Source organism: Aspergillus terreus, genomic scaffold (genome assembly GCF_000149615.1).
Source record: "Aspergillus terreus NIH2624 scaffold_6 genomic scaffold, whole genome shotgun sequence".
NCBI lineage: Eukaryota > Fungi > Ascomycota > Eurotiomycetes > Eurotiales > Aspergillaceae > Aspergillus > Aspergillus terreus.
In genome coordinates, this window is record NT_165929.1 from 858,141 (window position 1) to 884,768 (window position 26,628).

The 26,628-nt window shown below is 53.2% G+C and overlaps 8 protein-coding genes across 8 annotated transcripts; 3 read left to right on the forward strand and 5 right to left on the reverse strand.

The window, feature by feature from the left end:
* Nucleotides 1-1,976: 1,976 nt before the first annotated feature.
* On the reverse strand, nucleotides 1,977-8,376 carry ATEG_04555 (CCR4-NOT core subunit CDC39; the record flags this gene model as incomplete). Its single annotated transcript, XM_001213733.1, has 3 exons — nucleotides 1,977-2,042; nucleotides 2,100-8,011; nucleotides 8,070-8,376. 3 exons carry the CDS (start codon nucleotides 8,374-8,376, stop codon nucleotides 1,977-1,979), a joined length of 6,285 nt encoding a protein of 2,094 aa, XP_001213733.1.
* Nucleotides 8,377-10,658: 2,282 nt separating this feature from the next.
* Nucleotides 10,659-13,755, forward strand: ATEG_04556 (formin-binding protein HOF1; the record flags this gene model as incomplete). Its single annotated transcript, XM_001213734.1, has 7 exons — nucleotides 10,659-10,701; nucleotides 10,767-10,871; nucleotides 10,930-11,216; nucleotides 11,268-11,480; nucleotides 11,532-11,630; nucleotides 11,681-13,523; nucleotides 13,586-13,755. The coding sequence occupies 7 exons, from the start codon at nucleotides 10,659-10,661 to the stop codon at nucleotides 13,753-13,755; spliced, it is 2,760 nt and encodes a 919-aa protein (XP_001213734.1).
* Nucleotides 13,756-14,613: 858 nt separating this feature from the next.
* ATEG_04557 (DUF4870 domain-containing protein) lies at nucleotides 14,614-15,377 on the reverse strand (the record flags this gene model as incomplete). Its single annotated transcript, XM_001213735.1, has 4 exons — nucleotides 14,614-14,684; nucleotides 14,746-14,848; nucleotides 14,912-14,954; nucleotides 15,019-15,377. The coding sequence occupies 4 exons, from the start codon at nucleotides 15,375-15,377 to the stop codon at nucleotides 14,614-14,616; spliced, it is 576 nt and encodes a 191-aa protein (XP_001213735.1).
* Nucleotides 15,378-15,660: 283 nt separating this feature from the next.
* On the reverse strand, nucleotides 15,661-16,360 carry ATEG_04558 (DASH complex subunit DUO1; the record flags this gene model as incomplete). Its single annotated transcript, XM_001213736.1, has 2 exons — nucleotides 15,661-16,128; nucleotides 16,226-16,360. The coding sequence occupies 2 exons, from the start codon at nucleotides 16,358-16,360 to the stop codon at nucleotides 15,661-15,663; spliced, it is 603 nt and encodes a 200-aa protein (XP_001213736.1).
* Nucleotides 16,361-17,107: 747 nt separating this feature from the next.
* On the forward strand, nucleotides 17,108-18,527 carry ATEG_04559 (uncharacterized protein; the record flags this gene model as incomplete). Its single annotated transcript, XM_001213737.1, has 3 exons — nucleotides 17,108-17,181; nucleotides 17,266-17,874; nucleotides 17,927-18,527. 3 exons carry the CDS (start codon nucleotides 17,108-17,110, stop codon nucleotides 18,525-18,527), a joined length of 1,284 nt encoding a protein of 427 aa, XP_001213737.1.
* Nucleotides 18,528-19,525: 998 nt separating this feature from the next.
* On the reverse strand, nucleotides 19,526-21,868 carry ATEG_04560 (Mcm10/DnaG-type zinc finger protein; the record flags this gene model as incomplete). The annotated part of the gene is made up of 1 exon (XM_001213738.1): nucleotides 19,526-21,868. The coding sequence occupies one exon, from the start codon at nucleotides 21,866-21,868 to the stop codon at nucleotides 19,526-19,528; it is 2,343 nt and encodes a 780-aa protein (XP_001213738.1).
* A 637-nt stretch (nucleotides 21,869-22,505) lies between these two features.
* Nucleotides 22,506-23,750, forward strand: ATEG_04561 (uncharacterized protein; the record flags this gene model as incomplete). Its single annotated transcript, XM_001213739.1, has 1 exon — nucleotides 22,506-23,750. The coding sequence occupies one exon, from the start codon at nucleotides 22,506-22,508 to the stop codon at nucleotides 23,748-23,750; it is 1,245 nt and encodes a 414-aa protein (XP_001213739.1).
* Nucleotides 23,751-24,258: 508 nt separating this feature from the next.
* Nucleotides 24,259-25,947, reverse strand: ATEG_04562 (galactokinase galE; the record flags this gene model as incomplete). The annotated part of the gene is made up of 3 exons (XM_001213740.1): nucleotides 24,259-24,295; nucleotides 24,351-25,232; nucleotides 25,289-25,947. The coding sequence occupies 3 exons, from the start codon at nucleotides 25,945-25,947 to the stop codon at nucleotides 24,259-24,261; spliced, it is 1,578 nt and encodes a 525-aa protein (XP_001213740.1).
* Nucleotides 25,948-26,628: the final 681 nt, after the last annotated feature.

The window sequence follows — 26,628 nt, forward strand, 5'->3', positions numbered from 1 at the left end:
TCTTCCTCTTCAGCCCGCCGGCTTCTTCGTCGTTGGAGGCCCCGAGCCTCCGCGCTCTCCAGGCCAGTCCCCATGCTAGAATCTCCTGAAGGACTCGCAGCAGGGACTCCCGTAGTGTCGCTATCACTTTCATCATCGGCCTGGTACTCTTCTTCTTTCTTATTCTTGGTTTCCGCTGGGTCGTTAGAGGGCTCCGGGGGCGTTTGTAGAAGCGAGGTTGGCTCAGCAGATTCTTCCTTCTTGATAACGACGTCATCGCGCTCTTCGGGCTTGATTTCAGGATCAGCATGCACCCAAGCGCCTTTGTATATCGAGGCGAAAATCAGCCAAGAGATGCCGGCAGAGGCCATGAACGTGTTCCAAAACAAGAAGCTGAAAATAACGAACGAGGTAATCTTCCAGTTATACATGACCCATCTGTGGCTTTTATTAGCTTCGGCAGGAGGCAGAAACACGGACCAGAGGGAAGTCAAGCCCTACCGTAGGCCAGTAAACCGTGCCCTGAATGCAACCTTCGCGCTGTAAAACTGCATTGTCTGCGAGCTATGAACTTCAAGGCGCAGGCTGTCTGGAACATTGCGCCATCCGCCAGCAAACTCCACACTTTCCATCATATTCACCTGTAGCCGCTCGACTTCTCGTTGCCAGCCTGTTAAATAAAGTGGCATGAATGCGAGCTTGGTAGCAGTATCGACCAACTCCGAGCTGAATGTAAGGATTGCGGGGCGTCGTGACCGCAGAATAGGATGCACCGAAGCATTGCCTTGGATTTGGGGACTCGGTGGAGGGTGAGGGAGGAGAGCCAGGTCGAGCATGAAATTTCCAGTCGCAATATTCGAGGGTGTTCGCGGCAATTCAAGCTCAACGCTCACGTCGTAGGGTTGGCGCGAAATCAGGCCAGGACCCAAGCTCGTCGTACCCCAAGGATGTCCGTCACTATGGATAGCGCAAAAAGCACATTAGCTATTTGTGCCTTATCTGAGCGTGCAGTTCACGTCTCTCCCCGTGCATGTGGGCGTTTGACTAACCCGAATTGCAAATGTACCACGCGCTCCAGCCCAACCTGCGGTATGAATCGGTAGTAGAAGATGCCATAGGCGATTGCGGAGACCAGAATCATTAACGTCGATACCGTCAAGAAGAGGACTATACCCAGATACGTCTTTTGGGCTCTTTTTGAAAAGAAGGGACGGACAAATTCGGCCAGCGCGTTCTGAATAGTCCCCGTCGTTAGCCACCTGACCAACAACATGCGATTGGGGGATGGAGTAGAGCCTGTACCATCGCAGTGGAATAAACAGAGGCTTGAGGATCAGCATCTTCGTCACTTGCATACTCCGGTTCCATCTTGGTGACGGCAATGCGATTATGTGAAAGGTGAGAAGATGGAGACGGGGAAGTTGGAGAGCGCGCGGCGCGTCGACGTCACCCGCTGCTAATCTGTGGACCCACCAGCGCAGGCAGGCATGTGATGGAAGTCAACAACTTACTGTAAGGTAAGGTTATCTGCAAACATTATATTTTATTGTAACGCAGAGGTGTCGTTTCAGTGTCAGAAAACAGAAAAAGGGAGGAAAAGCAAGCCAACCCATGGACCCCCCCGTTTTATACTATCGTTACAAGCCACCCCAATACCATGGCAAATGGCAAACCAACCAACTAGCAAAGAAAAAGCATCCATGTAGCTAAAAAAGAATCATGCGGACATCCTCGTATGCATATCCCTCCCAGAAACCCGACCGAGAAAATAAAGACTAGAGTAACAGAAATCGGATGGAAAGCGAAACCCTTCAAATCATACACCTTGGAAAAGAAAAGAACAATATCAAGAGGCGCCATAAATGGAGCTACACGTCATGAGCAGCAATTGCAAACACAATGCGAGAATCCATCGTCGCAAAATGCATCACATCGAGGCATGATCAATACTTCATAGCAATAGAAAGGAGACGGTGGGTTTCGGCCCACTTCCGTGCCTAGGCCAATGCTCTAGGACTTTGTTGTTGAATATGCTGCAGGAGGGCATCGAAAAGACGACCAATCTGGAAAACAAAAATTAGGATTAGCTATCTCAATAGATGGAGATCGGTGGAACTTACCTCAGGCGCAGCCTGAATGAAGGGGAGGCGGAAGAAGGTATAGCTCCGGTTCTGGAGCAGTTCCTGCAGAGTGATGATCAATCCCCAGGGATGAGGACGGTGGACGATGAGCCGTTCAAGGAGAACCCTGATGATCTGCTGTCTGATGTCGGACTCGTCCTGTTCCGAATAGTCCGCCCCAAACAACCGGAGAATTGCGAAGCTGAAAAAGTATGTATGGCTGTTGGGGTATCGGAGCTGGTTCGCCATTGCGCTCAGTAGGTAGTAACGAGCCTCAGGGCGCAACGCCTTAGCTAGCGTCTCCAAGAACGCGGAATTCGGCGAATTGTCGAAGGCGGCGCGGATGTTTCCCTTGGAAGCATTGGCGGAGACGGCGCCTTGTCCAACATAGAGAACCAGAGCATTCAGCAGGACAACGTTCACGTTGATAGGAGTATAAAAGAGCCCGGTTTCTTTCGTCTGGGGATTGTACACAGCATCACAGATCTGCTGGAGAGCGGGCTCAGACAAGCTGCTCTGAAGTGCACTGTCAACCACACTCTTGATGTTGGCACGCTGCAAGGGAGCGGCAATGTCACCCGCGATTCTCGGGGCTTCCCGCATCTCCTCTAAGCGTTCCACCTTGAGACCTTCCCGGAAAGGGTCGGGTAGTTTGTGGAACGACGACGGGTAAGCGCTCAAGACAAGGTTGCGAAGCTGAGCACAGTGGGCTGGGATGACGTTGCAGAATTGGAAATGGTTCTCCGCCACGAATTCAGGGAAATCGTGGTGCAGAATGAGCAGGATGCGAAGAACACCCTTGTACAGATCCTTCGCAACATAGGAGATATTGGCAGGCTTCAGCTGCTCCCCGATGTAAGCCAGTAGGGCTTGCATGATTTCACAATATGGCCCCCAGCCGGTTCGCTCCGGCATGTTAAGCATCCCAGACATGAAGAACCTGTGCGAGACCAACGAAAGCCATCCGTACACGAACCCTGGGATGTACTTCGGTTGCAGAGACAGGAATTTGTTGGCAAGAGCGAACATCATGTCCTGGTGTTGTTCGGTGTGCTGGAGTCCATTGATGGAGTATTCGCAGAGTATGCTCGAAAAAAGCCGGAAGAACACCCGCTGGTTGAATGTCTCACCTCTCATAACGTGATGATGGTTCAGCACAAGGACAAGCAACGACAGGATCGAGTTGAAGTAATCAGACTTGCTAGTCTTCGCGGCTCCCGCGCTTTCATCCTGGAACTTGACAAGCAGGATGACTAGCTTGGCGAGCGCATCGATGTAGAGGAATGCCTCATCCAGGCTACCGCTGGGGTTCTGCGACTCATGCTCAAAGATCGCGACGGAAATGTCGATGCTCAGGCGGAAGAAGAGGGCTGAGTCTTCCTGGTTGTCCATAACCTGCCGCTGGTGCAAGTCCTTCAGGAAGGAGTGATAGGTGCGATCAATTGCTCCAGGCGCCTTATAAATACCAACCCATTCGCTGAAAATATACTCCATCTGGTCCCGTTTGGATCTGGCCTTGTCACTGAGGAGGGGGTTAACCACTTCCGGAATCCCAGACTCGCGCAACTTGCGGATAATTTCGTTGGCAGTAGAAACATTGGAATCTTCCGCCAACCATTGGCTCATTGCTTCAAGACTGCCGGAGAAATCTGATCTCAGGGCCGATGGCTCTTCGTTGAAGAGGACTCGGTCCATGAGATTGGCGAGCACATCCAGCGCAGCGGTGTTCTTCTGGAGGATGAGTCTCGTCAATATCATATCAACGCGGCGGATATCCATGAGACCAGCGTCGATGAGGGCGACAGTCACTGGAACGTTGAACATGTGCTCGTCATCAACCTCCGACAGAACCGCCCAGGCATACCGCGCGACCAGAGAAGACATGTCACACAATTTGGCGAGAAGGTGTACCAGCACTTCAATCTCTAGGGTCCCCTGGGTTTGCGAATAGAGGATGCTGCATATCTTCAAGGACATCAGCCTGGCCAACTCTTCGCCATTTGGCGAGGCGAGGATAGCACGCAAAACTTGGTTGTACTCCTGCAACACATTGCTATCCCTGCCGAGTTCTTTGACGCGCTCCTCCGGTGCATTTCGTGCCGCCTGTTGGAGCTCAGAGACTAAGGTTTCAACCTTTTCACGGGGATTCTGTGCCTCGAGGAATCCGTTCAGCTGAGACTGAGCCCCAACAAGTCCCGACTGTTGCAAACGAGCTTCCTGCTGTGCTTGCGGCGTCCTGTGGGGAACAGCAGGTTGCTCTGCAGGTGTGGAAAGGTTGGGAATTGCGGGATAAGATTCTTGAAGGACATCTGGAAGCTGCCGACCAGAGTCGGTAGACACGTTTTGGACGTGAGCCGTGCTTGGTCCCCGAGACTGGCGTGCGAACTCTTCATAAATAGCCAGCTGTTCCTTGTTCAGGCCACCCGGGGCTTGACGGTAAGGCTCGGGAATGAAAAGACCCCAGCGGTTCATAGAAGGATCGATGAACGGTTCATTGGGACGAGCAGCACGATGACGTCGGCGAGCCTCTAATTGAGGCTCGATGACTTTCTCGATTTCGGGGAGAGATTTTTCTTCTGCTGCTTTCTCGACAATGCCGCAGGCAGCATCCAGGTTATCATTGACACACATCAAAATGAGTCCCTCAGGCATAGGCTGGTCTGAGTAGTCCTGTTGAATCATCCGAATATAATTGGTCATGCTGACTTTGAGGGGCTCCTTGCAGGTGACAAGAGCCAGGCTGCCAGCAAGTTGGCGCACCATGATGCCGGCCGCATGACGGACCTTCTCCTCGTCGGGCTCCATAGCGAAATCCTTCGACACCAGTTGGACGGTGGAGATGGAAGCGATAGTTACGGACCGTTCCACAACAGGAGTTATGATCTCCGCGATAGCCCTTTCCACGGCACTGTGCACGATTTGTCTAAGAACATTAGGGTCAACCATGCTACTCGCCGAGGATGGCAGGACGAGGATCTTGTCGAGGCTTGGGAGAGTCGACATGATGGCGGCGGGAGACATTCTCTCATGTCGAATGCCCTGGTTGATGCCTGTGAGAGTCATATCTTCAAACGCTTCGAGTCCATCTGGGATATTCGCCGTCGATAGAGCATCTTCAATGTGCGCGGACCGGTCGCGAATAATAACAGAAGGTTCGATCGTTTTGTGATCAAGGTCAAGGTCTTTGCAGAGGACTTCTATTTCGAACTTGAGATTCAACTTCAACTCCGCAAAGTGATAGAGCTCCATCAAGAGGGCAAGGATATCCATGAGCCATGGATTGGGCGGTTTGAAAACGGTAGACTTGTGAGCTTGCACTAGCACCTTACAGGTGAATGGGATCACAATCGTCAGCCGCTGGCTATCAAACCCTTCCAAAAGAAGCCCCTTGAAGTACACATTCTTATGTTTGATAGGCTTGTCCTTGGCTATGGTCAATGACCCGAGCCATGCCCCGAGATTCTTCAGATGGCCACGATCGGTTGACGAGTTCAGTGTATTCTCGGAATTGAGCAATTTGGACACACTGGCGTACGTCTCGCGAAGAACTTCGGACCACAGCATCTTATCATTGATACGGTCAAGGAGATCGAGGTACAGCTGCTGGAAGTTGGGTTGCAGCTTTGCACGTTCTTCGACCAGGTAGGAAGCAAACCATTGGTGATGCTGATCGCGTAGAACATCAGTGAGGTCTTGTAATTTCTCCTCGATGTTTTGTTCTGAAACGTTGTTCAACACGAAAAGAATCTTGTCTTGCACCTCCTCATCGGGGTCATGGTAAACTTCAGGTCGGAGTGGCGGGTCAACGTGGATCGAGATAAACTTGCGACCTGATCCATCCGTGGCGGCGGTCTCGTCCGCACTTCCATTGGCCGTAGTTATCCCGGGAGTATTGTCGGCTCTCGCTGCCTCCGAGTCTCTGACTTGACCACCTTGCTCATGTAGCACCTCTTCGGCCTTCTGGAAGATCGGGGTCCCTTGTAAGGTGGGAATCTGTAGGAGAAGATGGCAGAAGCCAGCCCATTCGGGAAGGCGGCTCATTAACTGTTCGATTGCCTCAACTCCGAACTTGAACATAGGGTCATGCATTTCATGCTCCCGCACTGCTTCCAGAATCATTCCAAGGCCGACCTTTAACGTAATACCATCGACCAGCCTATAGTTGATGATACCACCAAACATGACAGCTGTTTTCGTCAAGGCCTCCAGGGGGTATTCGTTGTAACAGTGGTACTCGTCGATCAGGCCATGGACCATGCAAGCGAAGAGATCTTGCTCGGCAGGCTCGCGTGAGGATTTGTACCGGCGCATCAGCTCCAAAATTTCTCTCAAGGACAGCTCCTCGTGGTACATCTTGCCGAACAAGTCCTGCATTTGTTTGTCGACGGCCTCGGGAAGGGCGTTGCCATTTTCGCCGTTTGCATCGATAATGTCATCGAAGCCCTCCCCGTAATTGATCAAGCGAGGATACGTCTGGATGCAAATTCGTTGCACCGGTGTAAGATTTTCACGGTCTCCGACGTACTCCTCGAGCACCGAGAGCAAGGTATAGACGGTCTTCACGGAAAGGCTGACCATCTGAGGAGCAGGTTGTTCCCTTCTCTGAACGTGGAGTTCATCTTCCGCTTTGATCCTCAAGAACCGGGACAACAGGCTGCCCATGTCCATAGGGCCTTTCTGGGCAGCGTTGCGAACCCACTGTTCCAGGTCAAAAGGCTTCTTGCGGTGAGCGTAACAGGCAAGATCCATAGCCAGGCCATTTGTGTAGCCAAGGAGATAGTCGAGCCAGTTGTACTCCACGGCGTGCTCGTAAATGGCAGCAGTTGAGGTCGGATCCTGCGTGAATGTGGTGAACAATTGTTCTGCTACCCATTGCCGATCTTGATGCCATGCGCCGTGGAGTGCAAGCTGATAGCCTTCCTCCTGCTTCAATATGAATACAATGAGCGTTCGCAGAGCAAAGCTCTGCTGGACGTTTGTCCACGGCTGAGGAAGAGCTAGTGCGGAACATAGGAAGACTGGAAGATCATGCTGTACGACCGTCTTAATAAGCATTTGGCTTTCCGTTGCAGCCCAGGCGGCTTGGGAGAAGAGCGCCAGATCAAAGATAGCTCTCATGGCATCCAACGACCGAAGAGGCGACTTTGTTGCGCGCTCCCCTTGAAGGCGAACAAGTTCGGGGCCTTCCGCAAAGAAGTCGGGGGGAAATGTTGCGCGGAGATTGGGGATTTGGGATACGTCGGTCCTGGAGCCAATGAAAGCCGTCAAGAACGACAACTGGGTATCACGATGTTCCCAGTCTCCACCCCAAAGCTTCTGAACATCGAGGGTCGAATCTTCGGCGGCAGCTGCTAGCAAAACAGAATACAACTTGGCGAATTGTCGTGCATCGATCCTGAGGCCCTCGCGGTCAAAATTACGGAAGATAAGAGGCCAGTTGAGCTGCTTTTCTCCGTAATGAGACTTCACGGCGGCCAAGTAAGTCTCCAAAGAGAAATCCCGCCAGTACTGAGCCAGGACGAGAAAGAGCAACGCACTCGCGATATGTTCTTCGCTCCAGCAATCCGATCCGGCTGCGGCGACCACTTCTTTCACCGCATCGACGCTCGACGTGGCCTTCGGTCCCTTTGAATGGAATTGGCGCACCAAAGTGTACCTCGGGTTGACAAAATTGAACATTTGCAGAGCGGACGCCACCTCAAATGGCATATCCACTCCCAGTTTCTGGTAGCGCAAATTGGTCGCATACACCAGCTTGGATTTCACATCGTCGGTGAAATTGCGGGGGGGGTACAGAATGAAGCGTTCAATCACGAAGCCAACGAACGCGTTCATATATTCCTTGGTCACATCGGTTGGGTTCGCGAGACTCTGGAGGAAGGGATTGATGGAGTTGGAAAGGATGGCGTCGGCTAAGGCACAAATGGTCAGACGCCGGGAAACCGTGAGCTGAGCGTCGAAGAGACTTACCTTTAGCACGAAGATCCGACTTCGTTGCAGTTTTGAAGGCCAAAGCAAGGGCAACTTTCACAAGGGGGTCGAGTTTGAAGTGATCGAGGAATGTGGAAAGATCGAAGTCGCGAAAGATGTCGCCCTCCGAGGTATCAACGGACTCCGCAATCTTCTGTGCTTGTTCTATATCTTGAGACACTTTCTGCATCTCTTGAACGAGGAGAGGGTAGTTTCCCGCATTTTCAACCGATCTGTTGAGGCCCGGGAAGATCTGAGGGGCGTTGCCCGTTAAAAGACGTCGGAAATATTTGGAAAAGACCTCCATGCCGTTCGAGGTGACGAGCTGTGGAGCATTACACGTTAGGGATGTCAGAGTCTCACGGATATCATGAGCTACTTGCCTTATGGATCTGCGCTGCTTTTGTCTCCCACTTTTCTCGGCCTTCTTTTTCGGTAATTGAATCGAGGAGAAGGAACACTTGGGCGATGGATATTTTCGCCAGTGATGACTGACTGGAGTGAGCTGCAGCTCCGGACGATGCTGAGCCGGGCTTATCAGAAGGGAAGCCCGTGGGGGAATTCACGGTTGTTCCTGACAACAATGGAGAGAAGGTGGCGCCTCTGGAAGATCCCGTCCCGCCTCCGCCTCCCCCGGAACCTCCACCGCCCACGATAGAACCTGAAGCGGAAGCCAGGTGTGACCCTGAGGACGGGGTGTGTGCTCTGAACTTCGGAGAAGACAGAGACTGTCCGGATTGCTGGTGCTGTTGCGAGCCAGATTGGAAAGAGGTGAAAGGCGAGGGTGTCGAGGCCGGCGAGGGTGCGTTCCGGCCCGGGTGGCCCCTCGCGGAACTCAGAACAGCGGAGAAGGAGGAGGTCAGGGGAGAGGAAGAGGCACCGCCAGGACCAGGACTATTGGACTGGGGTACACCGCGAGAAGACGCAGAGGGGAGCGATGACGAAGCGAGGTTGTTGGTCGCAAGCGGCGTCAGTCCACGGCGGGCAAAGGACTGGGACACGGACGGACCCCAAGCAGATTGCTGTGACCTTCCAGGCCTGGTCGAGGAAGACTTATCGGTGCCAGAAGCAATCGACGATTGGGAGGAAGGGTGAGGGGGAGGGAAGGTCATCTAGGAGACGCGATCATTTGATCTGAAGGCGAGCGACAAAAATTTTGTGCGTGATGACGAGGAACTGAAGGGATAAGGTTGATGATGATGAGTTGAGTAATGAGAAGCTTGCAAGGTGAAGCTGGGCGTGGAAGCGTCGACGTCGATGGCGATGAGAAAGGGTTGGCTTTCGTGGCACAGAATGGGAGTTCCGATGGGGGGTTGAGTTTAGTGAGAGAGCGAAGTCGAGGTGAGGTGTGGACGGGAAGGTAAGGTGGAGAGCCAGAGGCTGACACTAAACCACTCGTAGTAGCTTAGGGAACCTCAGGCCAGGAAGTATTTGGCTCCCCTTGATACGTGGCAGGGGTACACGCTGAAGGAGGAAACCCTGCAGGACGAAGAATGACCTATCGCTAGGTAGAATGATGAGGTCAATCCTTCTGTCTCCGGAGTTGCGCATCTGATTCCCAACGGAGTCCATCGCAATCGTGTCGTCTCGATCTCCCCGGAATTGCATCGAGTAGTGGCACGTGATGCTCACATGACACCCGTCGGATACCTAATATGGTAGTCACGTGGTTTATTATGAACACAACCTTCAACCTTCGAACAAGTACTCCGTGGGATTTAAATAACATCTAACAAGTACCGTGTAAGAGGATTGGGATGCTGTATATTGCAGTAGCTTTATCTCCATCTTATAGTTAGCATGGTATTGCCAATCAATTCTGTCGTTTTGCCACCATTTAAATATTCTAATCAATGTGGAGAAAGGGATATTCCTGTCTCTTTGATACAAGCACCTGAAGTGCCTTCATTGACTACCTCCTAATAGTGTTTACTACTCTAGCCAGTGATAAATCTACGGGGTTATATAAGAATATAAGTACGTATGTATACTACGGATGGACACCATGCAAGCGGCTGTAGAGAGGTCTAGGGCGAATAAATACGGGAAGGGCTTTTGTACGAGCTTTTCTAAAATTGCAGTCACAAAACTACACTGGATCATGACAGTGAGAATCATTCTCCGAATTGTGAAAAATCATGTCAAGAGGAATGCAATTCAATTCGAGCTGAGAGTGATGCATTCAGGAACGTGATTGGCGCCCATGGTTGGCGCCGTACTGGGAGACGGCGGTCCCGGTTGCCCCGAGAAACGTGGAGTGGTAAACATCCACACCACCTCGATCAGGTCTCGTCGATCACGCTCCACCAGATCATCGATTTATTTTTCCATCTAACGGATCCGTGGTCATCTTTCTCGTGCTTCCTCTCTTCGATAATCCTGGGGATACTCGATCGTGGTCGTTGTCGTCGTGGGTTCTTATTCCTAGACGTTGCCGCGGCTTCTTACATTCCCCCCCTTCTATTACCATCTCTCGTTAAGAACTTGTTATTTTCTCATTTGCTTCCTTCTCCTCCTCCTTGACGCAGTGTTTCAATGAGCTGAGGCTGGCCAACGCTCGATACAAACAAGTCATTATAATCTCCAAAGATGCCGGGTACCGTTGCAGATGGACCGACAGTGTCCATGTCGTGTATGCATCTCCTCCCACGCAACGTGGAAACACACGAGTCACTAACGGCTGTCACTATTTACTAGTTGCCAATAATTTCTGGGGAAAAGATGATGCGGGTTTTTTCCCCATGCTTGAACGCATGCATGGTGCCAAAGTATCCTGCGACGAACTAAAGACCTTCTACAACAGTGAGTTCTACACACACCCACCGCCGTCTTTCTCTCCTCCCACTAACGTGGAGAATAGTCCGCGCTGCCATTGAAGAAGAATATGCCCGCAAGCTTCTCGCGCTTTGCCGAAAGCCCCTCGGGTCCACCGAAATCGGTTCTCTACGATCGTCCTTTGACGTTGTCCGCGGCGAAACAGAGGCCATTGCGAAGGCTCATGCCGCCATTGCAGGTCAGATGAAGAGAGAGCTCGAAGAGCCCTTGATTGCATTTGCAGGCGGATCCAAAGAACGCAGAAAGATCATACAGAGCGGTATCGAGCGTCTACACAAAACTAAGGTCCAACAGACCCAGACGGTAAATAAAGTAAGCTAGAAGTTGGAACCGACATCCATAGCTGTGGCTAATATGGGACAGACGCGAGACCGATATGAGCAAGACTGCCTGAGAATTAAAGGTTATCTCGCCCAAGGACACATGGTCATGGGGCAGGAAGAGCGGAAAAACAAAGCCAAGTTGGAGAAAACACAGATCCAGCTTGCGTCAAGCAGCAATGAATACGAAGCTGCCGTGAAAGTCCTCGAAGAAACCACGGGACGCTGGAACAAGGAATGGAAGGCTGCTTGTGATGTACGACATCACCCATCCATACCTGGCATGATCTAAACTGACCGTCCACAGAAATTCCAAGATCTTGAGGAGGAACGGATCGACTTCACAAAGAGCAGTCTGTGGACTTATGCGAATATTGCCTCCACCGTCTGTGTCAGCGACGATGCTGTATGAGGTTTCCCTTCCTATATCCGATCCTACCGCTGACATGTGGATAGTCCTGCGAGAAAATCCGCCTCTCACTCGAGAATTGCGAGGTCGAGAAGGATATTGTTTACTTTATTAAAGAAAGGGGAACAGGGCAAGATATACCTGATCCTCCTAAGTTCATCAACTTCTGCCGTGGAGATGTCAACGACACAAGTTCTGAGATGTCCGAAGATGACGGCTATTCCGTGGCCCAATTCCAGCGTACGATCAACCCAGCGTTCCGAAGCTCCTCTCCCCAGCCGTCTACATACGAATCGCATCATGACCCACAGTCCGATCTCGCGGCGCAGATGGGACATCCCCCAGGACCAACGACTCCCGCAGGCAGAGAGACTACCGTCACTCCCCAGAAGCCAACTCCGACACAGCAAGCTCCGATCCAACAGCCCCCGACCCAACAGCCTGCGCCGCTGGATCTTCGAAGAGGAGGACACCTCCCACCGAACTATGACCCTGAACAACACGGAGAGATCGGACCAGTGCCCCATAATGCGTACCCCACGGATGGTATGACCATGTTCTGCAGGGCTGGGCCACCTTCCGAAAGAAGTTCCGTGACGAACAGTTACCGCCCGTCTAGTCGCGACTCTCAGAGTGAGGTCTCCAATCCAACGTCCATGTCCAGCCAGGAACCCCCAAGTGCCAAGCAGTCGCCCACGAAGCCAACCAATGGTGTAGCACTCCCCGGCATCAGCAATGAGAAACAGGTACAAAAGAAGAGGAGTGCATTTTTTAGCAACAGTCCCTTCCGCCGCAAGAGCCGTCACGACAAGGACCGACAGTCGGTCTCTCAGATCGCCTCTCGCAGTACGTGGGACTCTCCGAAGCAGCAGAGCCCAGTGAAAGCACCCAAGGCTCAACCACCAGCGCCTGCGGCTCCTGTTAATAATCGCCCGTCTCCTAGCCCTGAGCCTGTTGACCCTCGGGCAAACTTCCAGCTCAACGTTGGCAATAACGTATTCGACGTGGAGTCCCCGGATAAGAATGCCGCCAAGAAGGAACCCCAACCCCCGAAAGGCACAGAAGAGAATCTTGACCCCATAGCCCGTGCCCTCGCAGACCTGAAAGTCGCGGGAAAACAGCCCAGTACTCGCGTTTCCGCCGACCGCTATCACGGCATTGCTACACCCATCCCCTCAGCCCCCGGGTCCACCTACAGCAGTGCGTCCGTGGCAACTCCTCCGCCTTCGTATAACGATTCATCGGTGAAACGACTGGATGCGCCACAGCCTGCATTCACATCTGCCCAGATGCAGAAGACGACGCAAAAGTACACCGGCCAGACTCAGAATGTACTGAGAGGCGCTGGCAATTCCCCAAGTCTCGGCGCTCGGACTAGTGCGCAGCCTCAAGAAACGCCTCGTGCCAAGTCGCCAGCCCCGAGACGAAGCGCAAGTCCCCAGGTCAGTCCCCGCGTCGACACTCGTGCGGGCCAGTATAGTCGGGCCGCTAGCCCGGCCCCTAGCACGTACCAGGCTAGCAGTATGAAGAACCGTTACAGCCAGTCGCCGACTGTCTCTACACCCCCACAACGGCCCAGCGACGCTCCATACTCGCCCCATGACTATAAGAGAGCCTCCCCCAGTACTATGGGAAGGACTGCCTCTCCCCAGCCCCAGTTCAGACAGCAAGCCCGACCCTCCAGCGCTGGAGGCATGGAGCTACAGCTTTCGAACCCAGCCGACATGTATGGCGGTAGCGATGGATACGGATCTCGTCGCGAGCCGGCAAGACCAATGTCTTACTATGGCGATACTGGAAGCCCACGAAGCAGATCCCGCAGTCGGACCATGGCAGTGGCGGACCCCGGAAGACAATTCAGTCGGGATGGACGCCCCATCTTGCATTTCGGTAAGACGGCACAACACTCCACTGGAGTGATCATTGGGTATTAAGGCTAACAACGAATACAGCTCGCGCCATGTACAGCTACACTGCAGCCATCCCTGAAGAACTTGGTTTTACCAAGGGCGATGTGCTGTCGGTGATTCGACTTCAGGATGACGGTTGGTGGGAAGCCGAAATCACAACGTCCCGCGGAAGAACGGGCTTGGTGCCCAGCAACTACCTGCAAATCATCTAAATAATACTGATCTCATGAACAGCCGAGAATGATTGGGAGAATGACTTTTAATTTACGCGTTCATGATGTAGATACCACTTTCAACGTCTTATGTTTCATTGTTTGCCCCGTTGCCCGCGCTCCTTTATATGTGCAGTTGTTTTGCCAATTTTGATCTTTTTCTCCAAACCTCTCACCTATATTTGGGTCAGGCTTCCTTGTCTTTGGTCGACTCGTCTGCCTTCTATGTTAGTGTGACACTTTGAAGCAATGATTCTGCAATTCACCAATATCAATGCCCAATTCCTTAGTATCGACCATGATAAACAAAACCCCCTTTCCTCGTGCTTGGTCTCCTAATAGAAAGAGAATCCAGATGCTCTAACTCCCTAAAATTCCATATGCATCTACATGAGTTCAACAACAACCTTGTCGGAGCAATCTATCGAGTACCCTAACACCATCCTAATGTGCTCGTCTGAGTCGCCTATATATACCTACAGAGAATACTAGAGAGTGGATAGAGAGTGAGGTGAATGGAAGACCGTGTGCTGGTCCGTCCACTGCCAATCAGAATGCGCAGGAGCTCTCTGACATATAACCGACATTGACACAATTATAACGATGTAGTATGTACTTAACAGAGTCAAGGTAAGGACATGAAAATCCGCTTGAATATTATAAATCATGTGCAGAAAGATTGAGGGTGTCCACTGATTGATAGAAGGCCCATCGCTCAAATATCAGCAGCCCAACAACTCAAAAGAGAAAGGGAAGACATCTAATCCCGTCCAAATCGTCACTGTACAATACTGGAATCCAGGCTCTCCATATCAGAGCGCCCAGCTATCGTCGACGCATAACGTACATGGCAACACCTTACTCATCGTCGACAAAGGAATTCGCCAGACGGCCAAAAATAGGGACTTCAAAGTGGTCAAGAGTGTCAACTGTGTTTCGGTTAGGTGATCGTTCGTGCTGTCATATCAGAGCGTTATAGAATGGTCTTACCATCGCGGTAAGCGTGCATGCTGAGGAAACCGATCATTGCAACATCACAGATGAGCAAAGTCCATGAGATGAAGCTCGAAAACGAGAAGATGAGGTGAATGATCTGTCCGAAGCACGGTGCATTAGCTTAGGCCTCCCGTGCTCCGGCATATGCAAGGCGACTTACAAACATTAGGGTGAAGAGCATGCTCGACTGCCATGCATGGAAGCTACAATACGTCAGCGAGACAGTTTCGACGGTCGTATTCTCTAATCCCATATCTTTCCACATACCGCACGTAATCGCTCTTATGTTCGACCAGGAGAAGAAAGACACCGCCCGCCGGGGGTAGAAGCAGATATGCCAGCATAGCTTCAAAGTCCATCCGAATCGGGAGACTGGTCTCAAAGGCCCCCAGATTCCATCGCCCGCCTTCTACATCTCTTCCAAACCCAGTGTTTCCGTGTCCGCTCGTTGGGACATGGCCGCTGGGGGCAAAGTGGCTAGGGGATGGGAGTCCGTTCGATGCGATCGGGGGCGAAGCACGCGGAGAGCGAAGGTTGGGCGATTTCACGCGATGAGGGTCGCCGAGCGATGGGGAGAAGGCTCGCTCAACTTCGGGCGACTCGTCCTGGTAGGGAGCGAAGTTCATGGTGGGTGTAGGAGGGAATGAGGAGAAGCTTAGGGGAAGCCTTATCGGAGGGAAGCTCCGGTTTGGGGTACGTTTTGAGTTATCGCGGAGGAGTCTTGGCGTTTCTGACCGCATCCCGTACTATGTTGACGCTTCGCCTTCTCGAGTATCATGTTTACATCTAGTACGTCTATGCGAGATTCTGCCATCTTTGCAAGAAACCATGGGGGTATCATATGTCGTATTTGCATTTAATATCATATAGATAGTTTCGTATCATGTACATCAAACATCTGCCACTCTCCTATGTTCGGCCGCGTCCACGCGTCGCCCCGGATCCTCGAGCAATCCCGCTTACCGGTCTCCGAGTTGTCGTGGTGCTAGATCCTCTGGTTGCGGTGGAGGTCGTGGTCCGAGAACTACCACTCGTCCCTGAATAAGAAACACTCGGGGTTCTGCCCAATCCGGTGCTGCGAACGACTCTTCCTCGGGTAGTGCCACGCGTTCCACGGGTACCAGCGACCAGCGCTCTCTTCCGCTCCTGCTCTTCGGCCCTTCGGGCAGCGACTTCCCGCTGTTGTTGAAGTTCTCGTTCGCGCCTCTCGGCAGCCTGTTGCTTAAGGAGCTCTTCGTTCTCCATATCGGCGACATCCTGAACAGCACCTTGCCAGTTGGGGTTCAGGATCAATCGTTGGTTGTGTTCGGTTTGGGATAGAATGCGGGTCCATGTATTGAGCAAAGTAGAAGCAGAATCGACAGTGCGCGAAACATTCTGGTAAGAGGAGGATTGAATGTTAGTGATCCTGAAGTCATTGCATTGTAGAGAGCCTTGTGGAGGTAAAAAAGGCGCGATCGGGGAAGTAACATACGTCCATATTTCCCTTGGCATGGTCCAGACTCGTGAGAAGACTCTCAATTACTTGATTGATATTCCGCACACTCTGCAATTCGTTTCGAAGCGCCGATTCTCGGGCTTCTTGCTGGGTCGAAGAGCGTGTCGGCATCGTGGGAGGACCGAGGAGGGGGCGTGGTGCTGGGTGGATGAGGGGAAGGGTGAGAGTATTTGGGGGCCCGTTGAGAAGGAGAATTCCAGAGATCTTCAGTGTCTCCATCTGACAGCTGGAGACGATCCATCTCCTCTGCAGCCGAGCGGAGCGCCATGCTGCGGATGTATGTGACGTGGTGGTGTGTTTGACTGATGGATGGATAGATGGAAGGATGGATGAACGAATACCAGAGGGAAAAATTGGTGGGGCTGGCGCCTAACTAAATCGGGTGGCTGGTGGTTTCGACGTCAACCCAACCACAACCACCACCCTTCCTCCATTCCTCGTTGTCCACCTCCATCACTCTCCTTTCCTCTCTTCTGTTCCTCCCCATCTTCCTGCACCTCACTGACTGTCAGTCTCTCAACGTCTGTTAATTTCTCTAATATCTCGATTCTCGCTACAAATTAATCTCTCGCGGCCCCGATATACCCCCTCTCGGTGTCTTTCGATCGGCCTTTATTCGCGCCGCGTTTTCCTCCCTTGATTACCTGGAGACCGCACATTGCCCTTTCGCTTCGCACAAATCCACTTCCGAAAGCCACTTACTCCGACCGACTGCGATTCCAGAGAGTTCCAGCGCCGACATCATCCTTTCTAGCTGGAATTCCCTCCCATTCTCCCATTCTCCCATTCTCACATATTTACCGGCATATGCGGCACCCGGCCTGAACATTTACTGTGAAATCCGAATTCCTCGCAACAATGGCGACGACACCACCGCCTCCATCCACTCTGCGAATTCCGCCTACTCCTCGTCATGGAGCTGGCTATGACCAGTATGAACCGTACAGTACTCGGCATTCCACCAGACTAGCCAGTCAACGTGTCTCCAGGGAGTCGAATAGTACACCTCCTCCCAGTTTTCCTCCGTCGCACCTCCGCACAAGCCCAAGAAAGGCGAAGAAACAGGACAATGAGCACGCAACATTGTCGCCCCCTGGATCAGGCCATGCCTCGCCCCGGAAGCAGCCCAACCGGAGTGGACGGCTACTTGCAGCGCATTCCCTGGATGGTACCTCCGGACTGGATGGTTCGGATCCCTTCGTCACCGCAGAGTCGTCTGCCGTGCGTCATGGTCTCCAATCTTTCCGTCCTACGATGACTTCGGGCATGCTTCCAACTCCTGCCAAGACCCCGAGAAAGAAGGCTGTTGGTGACGTCGGTTCTACGGCCCGGACTCTTTTTCCTCCGCCGTCTGGTTCCAGCTCCGGACGCAAGAAGAAGAAATACACGGGCTTTTCTCTGGACAGCTTTAATGACAATGAAGCGCAAGGCGGTTCCGCAATCCAGATCTATACCGATTCTCGCGACCGAATTCCTGAAGTCAGCAAGAGCGAGGAGAATCCGTTTTACGCGAAACCGGAACCCAACGCTTCGACTCGTGCCTCGAAGCGCCGGGTCCAGAGCACGAAGCGAGACAAGGAAGTCGATGAAGCTATTCAGCGGGAAGATGGCATGGTTTATGTTTTGTAAGTTTCCCTAGTCCCTCCCGAAAACATTCTTTTCTAACCTATCTCACAGCCGAGGAAAGAAAATGTTCCGACGGTTCACTGATGCCGTGGAGAGCGATGCGGAAGATGAGGACGCTGATCTCGGCTTGCTGGCAGCCCGTCCCGATTTGCTGGACTCTTCCGTTTTGACCAATGCCCGGCCGTTGACTCGCTCTTCAATCAAACCCCGTGTGCTGTTCCCCAGCGCCAACAAGCGTACACCGGAGCCGCAGGTCAATAACTCCGACGAAGAAGAAGCCGCCACTGATATCGAGGACCACGTGCTTCCCGATGATGTCGCTGAGGAGAGCGAAGATCGGGTTCCCGACGTTGAAATGCAGCAACGGCCTGTCACTCCTCCACAAAACTCTGCTATCGAAACTCCCGCGTCTCCTGGTGCCACAGTACGGTCGCTGCGTCCTCGGACCAAGAGAGACGTCTCGGAACACACGCCCACCGCTTCGGAAGCTAAAAGAAAGCGCATCAGCCCATTTGCGGGCTGGCTGCGGAAGAAAGAGACTCCTGCAGTCACCGGACCCAAAGCCAGAAAAAGAGACGCGGAAGCCGAAGGTAGCCCTGGTGGACCTGCTACGAAGAGAACGAGAGGTAGTCGAGCTGCCGCCTCATCTTGAGTATCGAACATTGCAATCGTACCTCATGTTTTTTTGACCATTGTGTCTTGCATAAAATCGGTCAATCCACATTGCATCATGGAAGCAGGTATTCCTCTTCCTTCGTTTGATACCAGCACTGGAATCTCCGGATCTACAAACGCTTTTCCCTTCTGGTCTCTGTTGTTTCTGGCGTTACGCAAATATCGCACTTCACTTCCTGGATGCCATCTTTCGGTCTTAGGCTTTTAATACCCGACTGGTCTGGGTTGTCATTCGCTCGCCGAGGATCTAATTTCTTTGTCTTGTTCTTGAAACCCAGTCGGGATGGGATGGGAAACGGATAGGTATTTGGTACGGTTCTGGATGGATGGGAGTTCTTTGTCTTTCTGTTCTGGCCCTTTTACATGCATCGATTCCTTCACACAATTAGCTTTAGTTAGGACTAGATATCCAATTGAGATGAATTATGACCTTGACTATTGAAGTATATCATGTGGGAAATATATACGCAGTGCAGTGGTATCCTATTGCATAATTCAATAACACCAGCACGGTCTTTTATCGTGGTTTTACTGCCACAAGTCATAGATATATATTTCCAAAAGAACGAAACAAAGTCAACAACTGAAGTGATATGCTTCAAGTCCAGCGAGAAGCAACGAATGGTATGGAAGAGCCCAAACATGGCAGAAAGCATGCCCGAACAAGCAATACACGTGATGAATACTTGAATAAGAGGTAAGGTATAGGCAAAAGTATGAAACCTGTGCAACTCCAACAATCCCTATGGTACATGAAAGGTCCCCAAGGACGCTAGTATTCGTGACGACATAATGGGTAGTTTTCGTTCTTTAGTCTATGGTCGTGTCCTTTTCTGAATGGCGCGTTGACAAGCGCTTTCCAACAGCGAGTGCCTGGACAGTGTGATGGCCAAGACGAGAAGACGAGGGTCGTGACTGTCCGTGTTCACATTCCAACATCAAGACGGGAAAGAGGCAGAGGCCCTTCGTCCAGCTTCAGATGATATCTAGCTCGTCATCGTCATCGTCGTAGTTGGTGCTCGCCACAGCATCAGACTTCCCCCCGAGACTGTCCCTCCCCGCTTCTTTGATCCCCTTGGCAGTGATGAAGCGGGTCTTCTTCACGCCGCTGCCGTGGGGTTTGTCCCCGTCGTGGACCCGCTTCATCGGCGTTAACTTCACCGTATCGGCTTTGCGGAATCCCATCAGTAGACTGTGGGACGGTGTGTTGGCGGTTTCACTGGAGCCAGCCTTGCTCCTGTCCACGCGCGGCGTCATGTTTTCGGCGCTTCGAGCGCGAAGATAGTCGGCGCCGACACCACCACCGCGGGAAGAAGTGAGTTTCTGGGTGATTTCGCGCTCGCGCTTCTGTTCCGCGAGGCGTCTGCGTGCGCGCTCTTCCTTGCTCTCTGACCCGCGGCCCATCATCCCCGCAGCTATGAAAGGGTCGTCGTTGTCGGCATCCAGAAGACTGGCGGCCGACTGGCCGGTGGGCATATGGTGGAAGGGGGTTCCGCGTGAATTCACGGCGGGAGCGATGTAGAACGTAGACTGCGATCCCTGATCCCACTGGGCGCCCCCTGCGGGTCTGAGCCCGGTCTTGTAGCCTCCGCTCCTCTTGCCTCCGCCGCCGAAGAAGCCGGTTCGGGAGCCTGACCGGCCGCCTGGTGCGTACATTCCCGTGCCGTTGTTGACCCCGGGGCGCTGGGACTGCGTGCGTCGGACTTGAATGTCGACGTGGAAGTCGCAGAACTCCGTCTTCCGAGCATCAACCCATGACTGGCAGGTCTTCCCGTCTTTCCTGACGGCCTTGCAGAACCCGATGTCTTGTGCATAGCCTACTTCAAGGATGGTGTCGTCCGAGGAGTTTAATGAGAGGCTGAACCTGTTCGTGTCTGTTTTGTGTTTTGGGGGTGGGAGGATCGTCGGGTTGAGAATGGCAACCAGGATGCCCTCCGAGATCCGGTAGTATCGAGGGAACGCGGTGTCGAAAAGGAAAAGGTCAATCGTCCATTTGAGGTCAGTCAAAGTGATGGCCATGTATTTGTCCGTGTTGTTCAGCCCATCATCGTAACCGTTTGTCTCCTTGGCGGAGATATTCTTTGTTTCCTTGATCTGTTTGGGCTCTGATTTCGAGGCCACGATACCAAACACCACATAGTCCCCATCGATATCCTCTGGGAGTTCGAAATTGGGTCCCTTGACCGTTCGCAGTAAATCGGGTATCCGAAGGACTTTCTTGTCCGCAAGGGTGCGGGTCAAGAAGGAGTGTGGTAAGATGCGGTTCGACAGATGTAGGGAGGAAAACGCTTCGAATTTCGACGCGTCCGGTGCCTTCTCCAACGCCTCGTCTTCCTTGCCCTCGGTAGCGGTGTCCTGGGAACTGCTCGGTAAGCCCGCCATTGCCCCCGACTCTGACTTATGATTCCGCCTATGAAGGTATGATCTCGGCTCACTGGATTGCTCGTCTGCGCCGTGTTTTCGAACAGTAGGAGCGGTCTGGCTTCTTTTTAATGCAGGTTTGAGGTTATAAGACCGCAGGACATCCTCTCGACTGAAGCTTTCAGCTTGTCGAGCCTTGGTAGGTGATTTCAAAGGAGACTTTGCCCTTGCCTCTGCAGCAGCCGCCTTGAAGGACTCCATTTCGGCCTTGTCATATTGGAAACCGGAGCTCCGATTGATCTGAACTCTCTCTGCGCGCTCTCGTTGGACTTTCTCGACCGCTCTGCTCTCAGCCATTCGCTCGCTGAAGCTCTTCACACGCTTTGGTTCCTCGAATGACCGCGACTGCCCCGCCAAGCCGTCTCGGCTTCCCAGTCTAGAAGTTGGTCGCGATCCGATCCTCGAGCTGGGTGGCCGTTTGAGGGACACGTCGGAGCCCTTCAGTCCCTTATCAATCCCCATTAGATATCTCCGCGGGGACACAGGTTCTAGCGGAGGCGCAGCGGGACGTCTCGTCGGCGACAAAGGCACCTGGACCTCATCGGCTGCTGGAAGCCTGCTACCTGCCTCCCGCCGCGCACTCTTCATTCTTGAAGAGGCCTCCTGACATCGAGATGAGAGTCCGACAGCCGACGCGGGGCGCGAGTGTGCATCTCCCACTCCATGCGGGTCTGACTCTGATGCGTTGGATTTCGCACGGTTTCTTTGGAGCTGTTTCAATTTCAGACGGGCTTCGATGGCGGCTAACTTCAGCTCTAGCGTTTCTTCGTCTTCATCGGTGTCGTCGCCTAATTCATCCACTCCATCGCTCAGGAGGTCATTCGCCTTTGCCCGCAGATTCGGGCTAGTGTGGGAGAGTTTTAATGGCGAGCCGAGATTCTCGCGTTCACGTTGCATGTCCTGGTACTTCTTTCGACCGCTGGGAGAAAACAGGAGAGCCTCCCGAGGAGATTTGGGCGGCCAGGAGGTCTCGACCACTGGGACAACGGCTTGTGATTAGTCTGGGGGCATGGGATTGGATGCGGGCAAGGGACGTTATACTCACTGCTGGTCATCGCACCGGGGACTTTTAATAATCCCCTTTTGTTGTTTCAGCAAATAATGCGACCCCCGGTGTAGCTATCGACGACACCCCGATAACACGAGTCTCAGTCCTGTGTTACGCTCGTCGACGGTCTTCAGCCATGTTCCGAAGACCAGAGATGCGGGGAAGTCGGATCGGTTGTCGTCGCGTCGGAAGCGATCAATAACAAATGTTCAGCAAACAAACGATTTGCGACGGAAGGGGGAGAACAGTGTCATCCACGAGAAGGGCTTGGTCACCATGCGCAAGGGAGCCCGAACGAGGATTGAGCGGTGATGCATGCCCTGCGGGTGATTCGCTTCGTAATTGGCTGCTGCGCGTGTCGCGTCCAAGCCCGCCCCGAAAACGCGTTCCCTCATTTAATTCCACCTCCCACGCATTCAATCAACATCACCATTATCCGTGTACAACATACGATACCCTCTAAAGATTGCTCTACGTTCGCCCATCATGCGAACACGCTCGACTGCTCCCGCGGAGCAGCCAGACCCCGAACAGCGTCCGCAACTCCCTCCCTCCACGAAGCCCTGCAAAACATTCATCCTGCCATCCGCCGCGACAGATGACGCCCGATTAATCCAATTGCCGAACCCACGCACCGGAGAACTCGCGCGCTACTTCTTCTGCCCCAAGCTGGGCGTGTACGAGTTTACCGTCGTAAAAGCTCCATCGCATGACCCACGCAGTGTCCTCTTCACGCAGAAATCCGAAGAAGGGGCTCTCAAGGGCAGCATCTCCAAAGCCGCGGAGCTGCTCGTCGCGACCCCAATCGACATCATGTTTTTCTTGATCCCGCTTTTATGTCCATCGTCATCAACCCAGTCCAAGGGGCTATTCCAGCCTCTAGACGACATCATCGACTCGCAGGACGAGTTCCCCGGACACCTCCAGCACGTCCTTTACAACGAGACCTTCCGAGGCGCGCTGCAGGCGCGCGCTGAAGCGATATGCGACTCCGTGGAGGCAGGAGACGAGAAGATGTTGCGTTTCAGCGAGACAAAGTTGCTCAAGGAACTTCTCACCAAGGCGGACCGCATGGTAGCGCAGGGCCTTCCCGCAAGCCTGGAGGAACGCTTCATCAAACAAGCGCTGGCGACCCCCTTGCTCTCGGTCAAGCGGGAGGACGTAGGCCCCAATGGCTCGTCGGAAGCGACAGACGGCGAGGCCGAGTTGCAGGAGGGCAAGGACAGCGCGTCAGCGACGAACACCACTTCTACGCCATCGGTCTCCACGCCGTCCGGGGAATCAGCATCGACTCCTGCTACCGAATCGCCGACTGAGGAATCTGCGATTCTTGATAACATCACACATCTACTGCGAGTGTCTACCGCGCTTACCTTCATGAAAGAGTCCTACATTGCCCAGGACCTGGGTGCTCGACTGGATGAGCTTCTCGCTAGCGCAGACAGCCCGCTCGATTTCAAACCGCTGAAGGACCGTCTCGAGCATCTTGCGAAACTACGTGCGGAAGCACTGGCCTCCCGATCCCTGGGCGACTTCAGCCGCAAGCGAAACCTGGAAGATGAGGACGCGGCGGAGTCTCGGGCCGAGAAGAAACGACGCAAGGAGGCAGAAGAGAAGAAGAAGAAGGCGGAACAGTCTCGCGGCGTACGGGAATTGAAAAAGGTCGACACGAGTGGAATGAAGAAGATGAGTGATTTCTTCGGGAAGGCTGCCGCCAAAAAGAAGTCCTAGCGTGTCTGCTGCAATCGCCGCGGTGTTATCGCTGAGAATATAATATAGCCTAGGGTTCCATACGGGATCGATCTCCCCAACCCATATCGCAGGCGGACCGTCATCACCGGCAGGGTGACTGTATTCCCGATGTTGCGTTGTCAGACATAATACGCGCACTTCCAATGCCCAGGACCACCTTGGGATACAGGAAAATGACTCGGGATCATATGCCGCTGGGAGGCACATGCCATCATGGCATACATGGCAAGCCTAGTTGCACCACGGGCTGAGGTGTGCCTCTTAAGATGGCAGTGTTGGCTTTCAAGGAGGGAAATGTATGTGGATGATGAGTGATGGGATCACGTCTTGCATGCTGCCCATTGGGCGTCGTGCGTCATACTTTACGCACGGAGTGATAGAATCACTGCTGTTAATGCCAATTTCGTGACTACTTAAACTAGACCAAGACATTCATTTTTTGGTTGTTTTTCCCTTCTTTATTTTTTTTTTTTTCATTTTCTGTCCTTTAGATTTCGACTTGCGCGATCGCAGCTCCCGTAACCCTATTTCCCGTTAGACACGCCGTATGAGTCAAATGAATAGGACTGGGCAACATACATGAACGATCCGTTGGACGGCTTACTGATGACCATTGCCTGGGCCAGCTTCTCCTCACTGATGTCAGGGAACTTCTTCAGATAGTACTCCGCCTTCAGCGCCTTGGTCACCGCTTCGACCTTTGACTGGGGAAGCATGTGGACGGTGCAACCGCCCCAGCCGGCACCAGTGAGCCGACTACCCCAGGTACCAGCCCGGCGAGCAATGGCACAGATATCGTCGACCTCGGGGGCGCTGCACTCGTACATGGTGCGGCAAGACTCCTGCGACTCGTTGAGGAGCTGGCCCAGGTAGCTGATGTGCTTCTCATCGAGGGTCTTGGCGTTGGCTAGGCAAGCCGTGAAATCCAGCACACGGCGGGCTTCCTTGAAGCAGTGCAGGGCGCGCTGACGCAGGAGGAACCGATCCGCCTGGACGGGGAACGAGGAGAGATACGTGGCCTCGAGATCGGCGACCGTAATGCCGAGGAGCTTGGCGATCTCTTCGCGCGTGTAGCCCTGCTCCTGGGTGAGGAGGTCCATGGTGGCCTGGATGACAGAGTCGATCTGGTACTCGAGAGGGTCCTGGAGGCGACCCTCCTTGCGCATGAGCTCCTGGTGGAAGTTACGGAGACTGTAGCCGAGAGAGCTGTTGTCCTTGGGAAGAGTCAGGCCGTGCTGGGCGGCCAGGACGACGGCCGCCAAGGTGCACTCTGCCACGCGCAGGTTGTAATGACGGGGCGCGGTCTCGGCCTTGTTTGAGGTGACGAAGCTCTGGGCCATGAGGAAGGTGATTTCCTCGGAGGCCTTGGGGATGGGAACATGCTGGACAGCAAAGTGGGGGAAGAACTGGGTATAGAGCAGGTATCCGCGGCGGGAGAAGATGGACGCGGCCTGATCCATACTGTTTAGAGGATTAGAGAGGGATAAAGGCAATAGATCCATGGAGGGCAAACTTACCCGCCGGAGTAGACGCCGACCGCGCGCTCCGACACGACAGCCAAATCCAAGAGGTCCTGCTTGGAGACGTTGTGGTTGTTCGCCTTCATCACAGCCAACGCACTCGCGCAGACGAAAGCAGCACTGCTGGAGATACCACCGCCAGGGGGCACGTTGCCATCCACCAGCACCTCCACGCTCGCGGGGACGAACGAACCATCCTGGTCCTTCTTGCGCAAGAACTTCAAGGCTCCCAGAAGGCCAGCCTTGAAGTAGTTTACCCACTCATGCTTCTTGGGGTCGATCTCGATATCGGTATCGCGGGGTACGGTGAACTCGCGCGACGGGAACTTCTCCGGCGAGACGTTGGCGATCTTGACGATGGTCTCGGAACCAGCCGAGGGGATGACCTTGACCGCCATGATCACGTCGACACTGACGGCGGTAGGAAGGACATCGTAGAGGTTGTAGTCGATATGCTCGCCGATGATGTTGACGCGACCTGGGCTACGGGCGACAAAATCGGGGCGGCTGTTGTACAGCTTGGTGAACTTGGAGACCAGGCCGTTGAAGCGAGTCTGGTGTTCTGCGGCGACGGTGGTGGCGGAAGCGTCGTCGGTGGCATAGACCTCCGCGATGGATTCGGTCTGGGGGACGAGCTCTTGCGGGGTGGAGGCCATGGTGGGGTAATGTCAGATGGTACGGATGAGAGGGAGGAGAGAAAGAAAACGGAAGAAGTAGAGGGACAGAGCGAGGGAAAGAAGTATTAAGAGAGAGGGAGAGAGAAAGAGAGAGGATAGAGAAGGAGGGAGAAAAGATATATGGTAGGAGGGGAAAAGGGAAAGGGAAAGGGAATTAATTAACCTGGAGAGCCCCGCAATCATGACGATTTTTCCCCTGCTGCGATCGGAATCCCGCCAAAAAAGAAGGGCCCTTCCACCGGCATCCCCACACTCGGTAAAGTAAGTCTGCTTCGGCCCCTGTCGGCATTCTGCTATGGTTATGGACCGAGTGTCGACTTTCTCCCGATCTACAATAATAAGGTACATAATACTCCTACCTACTTGTTCTTTGCGAGAACATCTCCGTCAGTTCATACTCGAGTCATCCTCTCTCCTCTCTGCATTCAACGAAGAAGAGTATGAATCATGCAACCCCGAGACACAACCGGCAATGCCGAAATCCCTGGATCTTCCCAAATTAACCGAAGTCTCCATCTGCTGCGACATTAAACCCGCCGGTCCAAGACATTGGCAATCCACAGCTTCCCAAGAATCCTTTCAATTACTTTATTTACTGTGGTCGGATTTTTCAAAACCCATGAACCCTATTGTCCTAAGCTACCATGCTTCTCCTCAGCT